Consider the following 13944-nt stretch of genomic DNA (forward strand, 5'->3'; position numbering starts at 1 on the left):
AGCACAAGACTCACGCACATTAAGTACAAAGCTCACGCACATTAATCAACCGCACGGGAAGCACCCAACCGCACTAGAACCTTTCAAATTATATATATATATATATATATATATATATATATATATATATATATATATATATATATATATATATATATATATATATATATATATATATAGAAGAACGCTCATATGCGGCGGGGTCTTACGGTGCGGCGGTGCGGTCAAATTCCAGAATACACCAACAGTGTTAACAATATGCACCAACAGTGTAATAAAAACACACCCCAATGAAGTGTAATAAAACATCACAAAATACACTACAGACTCAAAAAAACACACCATATAACTCACCACCCCCAATGGTGTATTTCCAAACAGTGTATGGTGTTTTTACTCACACCTAATGGTGTGTGTTTGGTGATGCAGGGCTCTGTTTACTCTGTTTTGTGTGGTGTATTTCCTAACATTGATTGTGCATATTTGGTGAACTATTGGTGTTGCCGCACCGTAAGAAATAACCGCACCGTAAGACACTGCCGCACCTGAACCCGCCTATATATATATATATATATATATATATATATATATATATATATATATATATATATTACTATTAAGGAATAAAACTTGCAACACATGTCTTCTTAACCATATAATTGAAAGACAAAAGAGAAAGAGATAAAAACTATGTTATGATTCACTTTTTTATCATGACGTATAAATCAAATGTATCTTTGATTAATTTTTATTATTGCATTAAATTAAATTAGTTTAAATCCCATGGTAATGGTCTAGAGGTTTTTAATTAAAATTGTTAATAGTAAATGTTATTTTTCAAACTTAACATCAACTTAAAACTATATAGGAGGATAATAAGATCGAGTAATAATTAATCGAAATTAAGTTTCGGCTCAGATTGGAGTAATGCTCCCGACCTTTAGCTTATTTGAAATGCATGCACAAAAACGAGATTAAGTTAATTTTAAGATCAAACGCTTATCACTATGCCAAAACGCATAACTAGTAGGGAATACATAACTTTATTTTCTTATAAACTGCCATTACATTTTCAAGAGTCAGAGTGTTAGACTTGGCCCTTGCCAGCCTCCTCTCAATAATCTCCTAATCACATGGTACTGGACTTGACCCTTACTGTCCTCCGCCAACCGTAATTATAATTTGAATATAAATTGGAGGAGTAGAGTAGTAAGGTTGCATGAGTAGATCCATCGAGGTTAGGTCATTTAATTTTTAAGTTAAGAAGCTAAGCTATCATGCATGCAGCTAGCTAGCACCATAGAATTCCTATCCGGATGGGAATAGGCATATATCCGGGCATGTGAGCATGGACATTAAGTATCCGGATGGGAAATAGGTAGGGTAGGATGGAATGAGTGGTTATCCAAGTCCGTGCTGGATGGGGATTTGGATTGGAAATGGGAGGTCAATATCCAATGTGGTCTGATAGCTAGATTTCACCTAAATAACTTTAATTCCTTGTAATTAATCCATCATTTCATATCCCCGGAGGTAGTGTGGAGTTTGGACATCTATCAAGCTAATTAAGCTAGCTTTCTAGGTGGGCAGGCCAACAATTAAGTAGTAGCTATCCTAGCTAGCTAGCTGCTGTGTCTTTGGTTTAGTAATCCGATCCGATCCGTTCCTAGGGAGAGAGAGAGAGAGAGAGAGAGATGGCATCCACCACTTCCCCCATATCAATATCATCATCCACTTTGGTTGACACCAAGGCGGCTCTCCGTCACACTACTGCACCTGCAGCTTCTTCACAATGCGTCACCCTTCCCACCCTCCCTCCCCCTGCACCTGTCCACTCTCAAACCACCAGCCGCGCCGCCAGAACCACCGCCTACTGTACGTATATATCCTCGATCTCATCTCCCGCCCTCCATTCACTAATAATTTATTAATCAGTATGTATTTATGTATGGTGCAGGCCGGAAGATTGCGAGGAATGTGGTGGCAATGGCCACTGGGGAGGTCGCAACCGCCGAAGTCGCAACTACTACCGAGTTGCCTGAGTTTGTCAAGACCATTCAAAAAACTGTATGTAATTTTATTTCTCTTTTATTTTATTCTTAATTTCATTCATTGCTCTATATATATATATATATATATATATATATATATATATATATATATATATATATATATATATATATATTTATATATATGTGCAGTGTGTCCATCCAATCATTATATTCATTCTTAATTAATAATTAGTTTGAATTTATATATAACTAATTAAGTTGAATAATTACAGTGGGATAAGGTGGAAGATAAATATGCAGTCACTTCCCTTGCTGTTGCTGGAGCAGTTGGACTTTGGGCTTCCACCGGAGTTGTCTCCGTATGCCCCCCCCCCCCCCCCCCCCCCCCCAACCATTACTTACTTAATAATAATTCCCATACATAATTAATTAACTAATGACTTAATGTCATATATATGAAGTAGTTAATAATAATTCCCATATATGTAGCTTAGCTTGCTTATTAGTTACGTTGCATAATATTATATTGTGTTGTGATATATTTAGGCACTCGACAAGCTTCCCGTGGTTCCTGGTCTTCTTGAGCTTGTAGGAATCGGCTATACTGGTGTAAGTTTAATTAACCTTAGCTTATAGCTAACTTCAATTCCTGGAATCTACCTTAACTAAAAATTTTAGACTATATATATGTCATCAAGAAATAATGTCTATAAGGGTACGTAATCCCAATCAAAATGACTAAGAATACAAGTTTAATTTGTATTCATACAGTCACGAATTCAAATCTCAGCCTTCTTAGTTTGAGTCGGTTTGTAGTAATTGCGGGTTTAATTTCCACCAAAAATGAAAATAGTGTTTATGTGTGAGTACTGTACCAATTCTGACATTGCATGTTGAATAATATTTCTCAAATATAATGCAGGTATTTGTTTACAATAACCTGGTGTACAAACCAGATAGGTAATCTTTAATTTGTCTTCTTTATATTAAGATGAGTGGATTCAACCTATAAATTATATATGTACTATATATATGTTGCTAGCTACATTATTTAGTGCATTTTAATCATAGATTAATTTGGTTATTTTGAAATTATATTACAGAGAAGCTTTGATACAGAAGGTAAAAGACACATACAAGGAAATACTTGGAACCAAAGACTGAAGTGATTGTGAAGCCCAGCAGCCTGCCCAAATAAAAAGGTCATATATGTGAATTTCAATCAGACACGCTTTGATTTGAGGCGGCGGCGCCATTATTGCACCCACCCAAAATGTAACTATATATATGTTGCTTCCACTTCCATAATTTTTCTAACAAAATAAACAATGTCCTGAAGACATATATAATTAATTTTCGGTCTGATCGATATATTTGAATTGTATATCATCATATCTTTCTTTCTTCTTTATTTTATTACCAGTATGCATGCCACCTATAGCTACAATTCGCATTAAACACTTGCCCATATAGACATGCATATAATATATATGCTTTGAAAACGTACAGCAGAAAAAATATATATATATAGACGGATCAGCTTAGACCAATGGCTTGAATGGGGTGGCATTTTTTTAGTTTCCTACACCAAGTATATTTCTGTTGTGCACTACTAAGTGTTGGTTTGTGCGCAGTGTACTTAGTTGTTGTCAATGGTGCATATTAGTCTGTAGTGTACATGGGAATGCTTGATGGCGCATTTGGACTCAAAGCACCATCAAACTTATTTAAATGTACCTTCAAGCATATTTAAATGCAAAGTGCCATTTACATTTTGACTAACCATAAAAAAAAAATCAAAAAAAATCAAAAATTTCAAGAAACTCATTTGGGACTTGCGTTTCTTGTCAGAAACGCATATCCCAAATGAATTTTTTCCAAAATTGTACATTTTTTAAAAACTTCATATTTTTGTCATTTACTCCTAACTTCTTTCTATTTAAGTCATTAGCCCTATATTTGACTATCCCTACAAGATAATACAAGGATCGTAGAATTTAACACAGATCGAATTTGAAATATTATTCTGTATATATATTTTTCAAATAATATATATAATGTGTAATTATAATTGTTTTTCCATTTAAAGAATAAATTGGAGTAAATTATCAAAATGGTCCCTCGACTATAGCGAAAGTATCAAATTGGTCCTCGACTTATTTTTTGACTGATTAAGTCATCAACTATTCAATTTACGACCAATTTGGTCCTCCGTCAGTTTAGATGTTAAGTCGCCGTCTCTTTTGAGGGCAAAATAGATCTTTCACTCTTTTCTCTTTTTTTTTTTTTGTTTTTTGTTTAACTTGCGTCGTTAGCGATACGAAGAGGCAGAGCAGCCGCAACAGCTAAGCAAGTGGCGACGGTGGGACTCCATAGCTTGGAAATGCCAATGGATATGGTGGCGATTGGCGAGCTCTTCAACAAATCCATCAACATCATTATCTCGCCAATTTTATTTTGTTAGATTTCAGATCTGGCCGACTGCACCACTACACTCCACCCTCGCCATCAACGTACGCGCCAGCCGGATCGGAAGAAGACCAGAGGTCGCCGAATCAAGCCTAAGGCCGCTTAATCGGTCAAAAAAAAAAGTCGAGGATCAATTTGGTACTTTCACTATAGTCGAGGGATCATTTTGGTAATTTACTCAATAAATTGCATTAAAGTTTTGACTTATTAATTGTTTTTATATATGCGGGGGGGGGGGGGGGGGGGGGGGGCATTGCACGAATGAATGAATTACTAGCATCCCGGGCAGCCAGTTGAATTTAGGCAATTTATATCGTGCACTAGGGCGCACATTGCATTGTGTGCCTGGTGCAAAACGACGTCGTTTTGTACTTTTTTTTGGAAATTCCCTTTTCCGTGTTTGTTGTTAACTTCTTTAAAAAAAAAAAAAAAAAACTCATGTTTTGAAAATGTACATAATTGTATAATAGAATACACATACTCTTTTTTGAAAAGATAAAACACATAATCTAACATAATACATAATACACATAAACTTTGAACTCTTAAAACAAATCTCCTATTTCGAATGTACATAATTGTATAAAAGAATGTACATAATTGTAAAAAAAATGTACATAATTGTATAACATAATGTACATAATTATATAAAAGAATACACATACACTCTGTCACGTGAACTCCCCACACAACTTAACAAAACGACGTCGTTTTGGGCGGGACAGGACGCACAATGTAGTGTGCGCCTTGGTGCACAATATAACGATGGTTGAATGGAAAAATTGTAATTTATACCCCTCCATAATATGTCAATTATCAATGTCACCCCTGAATTATTATTGGTGTAAATGTTACCCCTTAATTTTTAAAACGATACATATATTGCCCTTCCCAAGTGTAAACGTTGCCTCTCAATTTTCAAAACGATACATATATTGCCCGTCCTGTATGGTATGGGAGGGACAATATATGTACTATTTTGAAAATTGAGGGACAACATTTATACCACTGATAATTCACGGGTGACATTGATAATTGAAATATTATGGAGTGACCTAAATTACAATTTTCCTTGTTGAATTTATTTCCAATCAAGTAAGGAGTATTTGAGAAATTAAACATGCGGACAATCGTATTGAAAAATGAAAATTAAAGTCCAATAACACGCAAAATCCGATTGCTCCAGAAATATACAAATAGTAGGAAAATAATTAAAGAGCGCAGCTGACATGCATGCATGCATATATGCATCCATCATCCATCGCATTGCAGTGCTTATTTAAAGTTTAAACCATTCATGCAATGCAATATAATCTACTTGTGGAACTCAATGACCCAAAAGTTACAGGCGAAACATTCCAGTGTTATGCCTTTGAATCCAGACCCCATTGCCAAGGCTCGAAACTGCTGTTCAGATCGCTCCTTTCCGCCAGGGTTTTGAGTCAACATAATCAGATCCGTTTGGGTGACGCTTATTACAGAGGCACTGTTCTCAGGCTTTGGTGGAAGAATCCCTTCTACTGCTATCACCTTTCCGTTCTCTGGTAATGCCTCGTAGCAGTTCTTCAGAAGCTTCAGGCAATGCCTATCACTCCAGTCATGAAGTATCCACTACATACATATATACATATATAATATATGCACATGATGATGATGAAGAATTTAATTAAGGCCGGCCGGATATATTATATTATTATGACCATTAAATTAAAATATCAAATTGGAATTTGAATTAGAATGAGAATTAAATACTTGATAATTGGAATAGATTTTGGTGAAATTAAAGTATTTTGCATGTTTGGTAGTGATTACCAATGTTTGATTATGTATAACCTCATAATTGCAATAATTAAATAAATGTTTTAAAAATAGAAAAAAAAAATCAAGACAATTGATCGAGAGATGAAGGGATGACAAAATGAGGAGGTATAAGACTAGACTAATGAAATATATGATATTGATTTAAATTAGGTAGGTAATGGGTTTTGATCTTATAGACTAGGGATAATATAATCAAATCGTATATCATCTTAAAAAGTTGTCAACCAAACAATGTGTATTGATTTTCATTTGCATTCCTTTCTTGTGTCTAACCCCATGAACCAAATTAAACTAACACACCCTAATAAATAATAATATCATGTTAGTTCACCTACTATACGTACCTTCATGAATATAGCATCTCCTTTTGGTACACTTTCAAACATATCTCCCCCAACATGTTCAACCCCTGCATATATATAGTACGTAAATATGTTTGCATTATATTATATGAAGAATCAAATAAATAAGGTAGAAGGAAACTATTATTATTAATAGAGTCAATATATAGTACTAAAGAAAAAAGAGTATGATATAGGGAAGTAACTAGGATAGGCAGGTGCGGTATGGATAACATGCGGCAAATCAAAATTGATCCCCTTTATCCCTGGATATTTTTCAGTAATTATACTGAGGGTGACACCAAGCCCACCACCAACATCAACCAAAGTATTGATGTGTTCTAATCCTTTGTACTTCTCCAGGATGCTTTTGATTACGACACTTGTGTGGTTCAACATTGCCTTGTTGAATACATGGTTGAACCTAGGATCTTTCCCCGGATACTCGAATGCATGTGTTCCATGGACCCTGTCAAAGGGAACTCCTCCTTCAAGTACAGCGTCTTTTAATTCATACCTGAGATATATAAATATGATCCACTTCAAATTCCTCATTATATTGTATATATTGACTATAAATTCATCCGAACCGAACATAACCGAATTAAATTTGATTCGAATATAGAATGTCAAAAATATCACCTAAAATTTTCAGATACCTGCAATACAATTCGAGTATCACTCCAACCCCTACACGTAATGCTGACTTTATCAAAGAACAAAGGTCTATAGCAGTAGAAGTTGATCAACAACAAGATTTTGAAGATGACATATTATGTGATGTCATAGCAGGAAATATTGGGTAACAGCACAACTTAATTTCAACAAGCTAAGGAGAAAGAATTGAATTTTACAAGCAATATGACTATACCAACAACAAGGTTAAAAGCAGAGCACAAGTCTAAGAGCAAGCTAAGTATGACGCATCAGATGTGTGATAGACAGCTGTCACAACACAACTTCTAAAACAGCACCACGACTGTGATGACAACAATTAAGCCTTTCAAAGCAGTAAATTTTTTTACCTTTTTGACTATTTAGTTAAATTTTCAACCTACCTTTATATAGTGTTCAAAAGTTAACTTGTTTAGTCAACTTTTCAAAAAAAAAAAAAATATTCAAACAATTTTTAACTTTAAAAAGTATATTCATCCTACCTCACCCTCTACACTTTTCCCATCCAACCGAGACCACCAAAACTCAAATTCATACAATATATTAGTATTGTATAAATTTAAATTTAAAATAATATTAATTCTCACAATGGATCAGATTTAGATCTTATACCTCGATCTTTAATTTTGATGAATCTATAATTAATTTAAATTTAATAAACATTATATATATATATATATATATATATATATATATATATATATATATATATATATATATTCTTTGTTTATTTTCTTTAAAAAAATTTAATTATTGTTTTTAATTGTATTTTTAATGTAGTTTTTTAATATATAAATTTTATATTAAAATATATACTACACTTAACATTATTAAAAAATTAAATTTAAAATATTTTAATTCAAACCTCAGATACATAAAATGAGACAAAGCAAGTATATAGCAATGCTACAATCCCTCCTATAAATTTATAATTCTCCAACAAACTTCCCTTTTGAGGTGTCATCATCAGATTGGTAACTAAATCCCCCTTATACTAATACTAGTTTTTTACGCGCATTGCGCGATTGGGATAATGCCCAATGCTTTTTTTTAAATAAGTACTTTAAAGTATATTAAGACAGGATTATATTGAAATTGTTCATGCATAGATAATTGAAGGTTGAATTTGCGTATTTAAATAGGTAATTTTTCTCCCGAGTCCCCAACCCCAAGGGCCCCCCACACTCCGACCCGATAGAGCATTGGGGGAAGTTGTAAATCACGGTGACTCAATGGTTCAGCAAACAGGGCCAAATGCTGATACGCACAAGGAATCTGCCAACTTTGGACATAATTCTCGCACTGTCGCCGCCGAGGTTCAAACCTTCGTTTCTTCTCCCAAATACTACCCACTAAACCATTGAGCTAAGCTCATGCGGGTTAAATAGGTAATTGTTAACAAATGCAAGATAATATAGTCAAGATTGATTATAATTGTCAATAAAATAATTGTATAGGCATGGTTGAAACCAAATACGGGACATAAGGGATAACAAATAAAAATTAGGACATAGAATATTAAATGTATACTAATATTGTTTGAGGAGATTCCGACATTAGGATTTGTGGTTAAGTTTTATTAAGACTTTAATATTAGAATTAGATTAATGGTGTAGTTATAATTCTATATTAGACTTTAATATTAGAATTAGACTAACGGTGAATTAACGGAAAAGTTAAATGGATAATCATATAATTAAAGATAAATTAGAAAATCTTAAAAGAAAAAATTAAAACCTGAACAATATGAACCATTCATTTGATTTAATAATTTGGCGGTCATTTTTTCTACCCAATGTTAATAATTAAATAAATTCACTGGTCAAATCCGCTAGTATAATCCGCTAACCGCTAACTGCTGATTGTCAAACAAGGACATTGCGAGGTAGTTCTCACTTCAATTTGTTGTGTGATTTGAATACTCTCGTTGTCACAAAATCTCTCAAGTAGTTAATATGGTTGGCTTTATTAATTATATTTTTTTTTAATTTTTTCATGGTATTAATAAAATACTTGGTAAATAAATATATAGCATTATTTTGTATTATAACTTTGATATTTAATTAGAAAAATAGTGCACAAAAAAGATAATAGATAATGTAGTGAATATAATCAATTGATGAATTTGAATGTAAAAATTTTTACATTTGAGAAAAATAAAGACAATATAACTAATGAAAATATTTCTTTTAATTAATTTATTGATAATTAATAAATTATTGAATAAAGACATTGTAAGGATAATGTAGGCGAATATAATCAATTAATAAATTTGAATATAAAGAATTTTTATATTGAAGAAAAATAAGGACAATATAACTAATAAAATTATTTCTCTTATTTAATTGATTGATAATGAATAATTTATTTTTTTTTGAATAAAGGCATTGTGGACACATAATTCTAAATTAAAGAAATGCATATGTATTATTTTTTGTTGTAACTACTAAATTATTATTTATATAATTTAATAAGAGTAAAATAGAGTACTAATTATGCCAACTTTGATTGGGATGAGGTTCGAACCTAAGACTTTTTTTTTTTTATTGAAATCAATGAGTAAGTTAACGGTGAACTAACAGCAATTCTTAAAATTTTAACGGAATTAGTAACGGTGTGTGGGTATTTTAGGAAATTTTAGTGTAAAATTTAAATCTGATCAATTTTTTAATTAATCTAAGCCATTCATTTGATTAAAATCTGTGACCGCCATTTTTTCTACCCATTATAGGCCTAACTCTCTTGGGCTCTTATTAGTATATATATATATATATATATATATATATATATATATATATATATAGTAGATAGATTTGGGAGTTGCCAATGTCCCTAAAAATGACACCCCTTATTAACCATTGATCTCAAATAATGTAGAATTTTTTTATCTAACGTAACATTTCTATTTATTTTTGTTTTTAAATGCCCTCAATTTTTAAACGAATTACAATATTGTCATTCTATTGACCACTTTTCTTTTCTTCCTTCTAGACAAAATTCCTTTCACTTTCCCTTGGATTTTTCTTTCTTTTCTTTCCTCTTTTGAGGACATCCCCATGTGGTTGTTACAATGTTACCATATTCCCCTCCATTTTTTACTTTTTTATTTGTTTTTTCTCTCCAAAATTGAACCCAAAGTTAGACATTTCTTCTTCCTCCTTTCCCTTTTTTTTTTTTTGGGTGTGTTTCTGCAAGTCCATGCCTAATCAAAGACTTGGCTTTTAGCTCTTGAGAGAGCTGGAGAATCAAAGACATAGCACGTCTCCTACTTCGACGCCAACCAAGGATTTTCCGGAGATCAAAGACAAATGAAACCAAAACCCAAAGCACTTCCAAGTTCCTAATTCCCAACAGTGACATTTGTGTTTCTTGTATTACACGAGATAAACGCAGGTGACATTTGTATTTTAGGTTCACCAACAATAAAAAGATATTTTTAAAAATTATTTGGGACTTTGATTTCTGATAAAAATTTTAAAATTATTCACTTTTTAAAAACTATTTCATTTTTGTCATTCATTCCAAAATTATTGAATTGGTATTGTTGTGTTTGAGCCAGATTGAGTGAAGTGATGATGGGACATACCAGCTGTGGATAAAGACTTTGTCTTGAAGTAGTGCTAAAAGGGGCCCCAGCGACGCACCATCTTGGTTGCGGATAAAGTATTTGGCCACCGGTGCAAGGCCGTAAAGTCTTGTAACATCTTCATCTCCGGCGGCGGCGGCGGCAACAACTGAGCAGGTGAGGAGATTGTGGGTGGCCAGGAGGCGGAGCATCCGATCCAGCATGGCCGGAGCATCTGGGTTTTTGGTGGGCATTTTTGAAGCGATCTGAGAAGGTGATAGTTGAGCACCAGATCCGGCACCGTTTATGATCTCAAACACATCCAGTTCCACCGCCGCCTTCAACACCATTGGCAACGATGCACTAGTCACCAGCTGGACTGCATATGCGCACTCTTCTTCTTCTTCTTCTTCTATCTCACTCTTATGCTCTTGCTGGGTCGACGCCATTTTCATTCTTCAATTCCACTTAATTGCCTTTTATTTCTTTATTATATATGTGTACTACGAGAAGAAATGATAGTGGAGATACTATACTATTTGGAAAGCTGTCTCATTTTGCACACACTAAAAAGTGAATGCCTACACTAAAACACTGCTACTAGCCGGATTTTTAACATAAAGAAAGACTTCTTTTTTTCCTGGGTTATTACTAGGATATATAAGTCCAACAAAAAAATAGTATTATAACTAATTTTATTGGGGTTGTGTTAAAGAAAGACTTTTGTAGAACATTTGATATGCATATATAAATACTACATACAACAGTACTTGGGTGGACCTAGTGGCTAGTGTGATCATCCACGATTGTTTAAAAATATTTATGTCCATATAAGGTATACACATGATCATATGATCCTCAAATGTTAACATGTACTAAGGTATACACATGATATGATCCTCAAATGTTAACATGCACTAAATCAAAACAAGTAGCAATAGAGGAATTGCTAGTACGTATGAAAATGTAGCCTTTTTTTGTTTGGCTAGATGACAATTAAAATATCACACACAAGATCTTTTTTTTTTTTTTTTTTTTTTTTTTTTTTTTTGAAAGCACACACAAGATCTTTATTTACATCAACATTGAAATTCAACTTTTGCAAGTTTTTATTTTGTGATACTAAGCATGTATTGGAGAATTTAAGCAATGTCAACGCGCGAGCTGGAAACCTTTTAAGAAATACGGATACTACGGGTGTATGACTGAAAGGAAGACTGTGCAATGTTATAATAACACTACCTCAAAAGCGTTATTTGTCCGGTAAAGGTGCAGTCAGAACCTTGGCAAGCTTTCGACAGGCTACACAGACTAACTATGCTTAGTTCGCACCAACTATAGCATAAGTGAACCTGACTTTGCTCAGATGATTACACAAAGGGATTAAAGAAAGAAGGATAAGAAGATGATTGTTGAGTGTGTTTTTTTAACAAAAGTAGATAGCCTTTATATAGCAATGTTGCATACTGTTACAACCATCCACAAGGCTACCTACGTTTGCGCTGCTTCAATTCACACCTTCTCAACGCACATCAGCCATAATTAATAAACCTATGAGATTTGTGGCCTTTCATTTTGCTTAGAAATAGGCAAGAATAAACACATGGAAAAAGATGGATATTTATGGTTTAATTTGGACCACAGAAATCTCTCTCTCTCATAATTTTCCAACAACCCCCCACAAATTCTGAGTTGAGACGCAAAGATTTGTCTGAGCTATTCACAAGAAATAATGATCCCACATATATTCAAAGTAGAAGGCTAAAAGAAATAATGTCTGAGCAATACAAACGAGTTGATCTTAATGTTTGTGTTTGAGAACTTGAACTGACATGTAGTGACACTGAGTAATTTTCTTCCCGAGAGTGATATGAATCTTGAACTCACCGGTTAGATAAACTTTGAACTCTAATGCACACACCAACTCTAAGAAGCAGGTTCTACGAAAGTCAAACTCTTTGACTTCTTATGAATACCCTTAGTATTCAAGTCTGTTATGCTTATTTCAATATAGACCTCAATCCTGTCAAAGTCTATTTCAACATAGACTTTTAACTCTGACAAGCCTTATCGTATTATAGATTTTTATGTCTTGTCAAGTTCATCTCAATATAGACTTTTAACTCTATCAAGTCTATCTCAGTATAGACCACCTTTAAAGGATTATAAAGTAGTTAGTTAAAGACATAAATCAGTTGTAAGTCTTTTCTTTCTATCATAGGCACTGTTCTTTGCAATGCAAACGATAGTTTGTGAATCACAATGTATATGTAGTGAAGGTGTTGGACATCCCGACAACTGCACGTTTATCAACATATTTCTTAGTCACTCAGCTTCTTGGGATACCCCCATTATCTTCCATAAGAGAGGATTAACCCTTTTTCACTCAAGTTAGGGATCTCGTTAGGTCTACCTCAAAAATAGACAACCCCAATTGAGTATAAATCACTAAGAGCACTTTTGTACTCAAGAATTATGCAGTGAATTCATTAGGCCTGTCTCAACAAAACCACCCTTTTCATAGGGTTATGAATTCATTAAGAGTCGTAGCTCAACCTCACACGTACACACATTGTAGGGATGACCAATTAGTGTACTACTTTGTGATTCTTTTCATGGCTTCGTTTGACCACAAAAGTGGGATCCACCACGAATTCATCACCTCTTGGGCTTTAAGCCATTCCATCAACAATTCGACAACTAACCTCATAATTAGCCTTCTCAATTAAAGTAAGTTGATCTTCTCGATCAAACTTACGTACACTTTGACGAGTACTTTATTTACTCATAAATAATTCCTTTAAGATTTTCATGTTCAACATGAAATATTCTCTTTTACCATTATTGTCGGTACCACATAGAGACTTTTAGGAAAGAAATATATCATGAGTTAATTACCCCCACAATGCAACACTTACAAATACTTTTCTCAAAAGTATTTGATCTCTTACCCATATTGATCTTTGGCACCCATCATTCGCTCCTTTGTAGACTGAGTTTAGCAAATTTGTTTTGTGAAACATTATAGTAGCTCCACACTTTAACTAATACATAATCAATA

At 33.5% G+C, this 13944-nt stretch overlaps 2 protein-coding genes across 3 annotated transcripts in view; one reads left to right on the top strand and one right to left on the bottom strand.

The window, feature by feature from the left end:
• Positions 1–1508: 1508 nt before the first annotated feature.
• LOC109150689 (protein CURVATURE THYLAKOID 1B, chloroplastic) lies at positions 1509–3411 on the top strand. 2 transcript variants are annotated; one of them, XM_019298662.1, is made up of 7 exons: positions 1509–1875; positions 1958–2067; positions 2285–2371; positions 2559–2621; positions 2935–2972; positions 3116–3197; positions 3239–3411. In XM_019298662.1, the coding sequence occupies exons 1-6, from the start codon at positions 1695–1697 to the stop codon at positions 3174–3176; spliced, it is 540 nt and encodes a 179-aa protein (XP_019154207.1). In that variant the 5' UTR covers positions 1509–1694; the 3' UTR covers positions 3177–3197; positions 3239–3411. The 2 variants fall into 2 exon arrangements, with proteins under 2 accessions (XP_019154207.1, XP_019154206.1); XM_019298661.1 differs by having other exon boundaries at positions 1510–1875; positions 3116–3411.
• Positions 3412–5630: 2219 nt separating this feature from the next.
• The window catches only part of LOC109150685 (caffeic acid 3-O-methyltransferase-like), a 30464-nt gene continuing 22150 nt past the window's right edge, over positions 5631–13944 (bottom strand). Inside the window, exons 4-7 of the mRNA XM_019298656.1 lie at positions 10905–11339; positions 6850–7160; positions 6647–6711; positions 5631–6092 (exon numbers count right to left, since the gene is read on the bottom strand). Coding sequence (XP_019154201.1) covers positions 5796–6092; positions 6647–6711; positions 6850–7160; positions 10905–11338 — 1107 coding nt within the window. The 5' untranslated portion in view covers position 11339 and the 3' untranslated portion in view covers positions 5631–5795. The remainder of the gene's footprint in view (positions 6093–6646; positions 6712–6849; positions 7161–10904; positions 11340–13944) is intronic.

The sequence above is a fragment of the Ipomoea nil genome, unplaced genomic scaffold, assembly GCF_001879475.1.
Source record: "Ipomoea nil cultivar Tokyo-kokei standard unplaced genomic scaffold, Asagao_1.1 scaffold2280, whole genome shotgun sequence".
In the NCBI taxonomy this organism is placed as follows: domain Eukaryota; kingdom Viridiplantae; phylum Streptophyta; class Magnoliopsida; order Solanales; family Convolvulaceae; genus Ipomoea; species Ipomoea nil.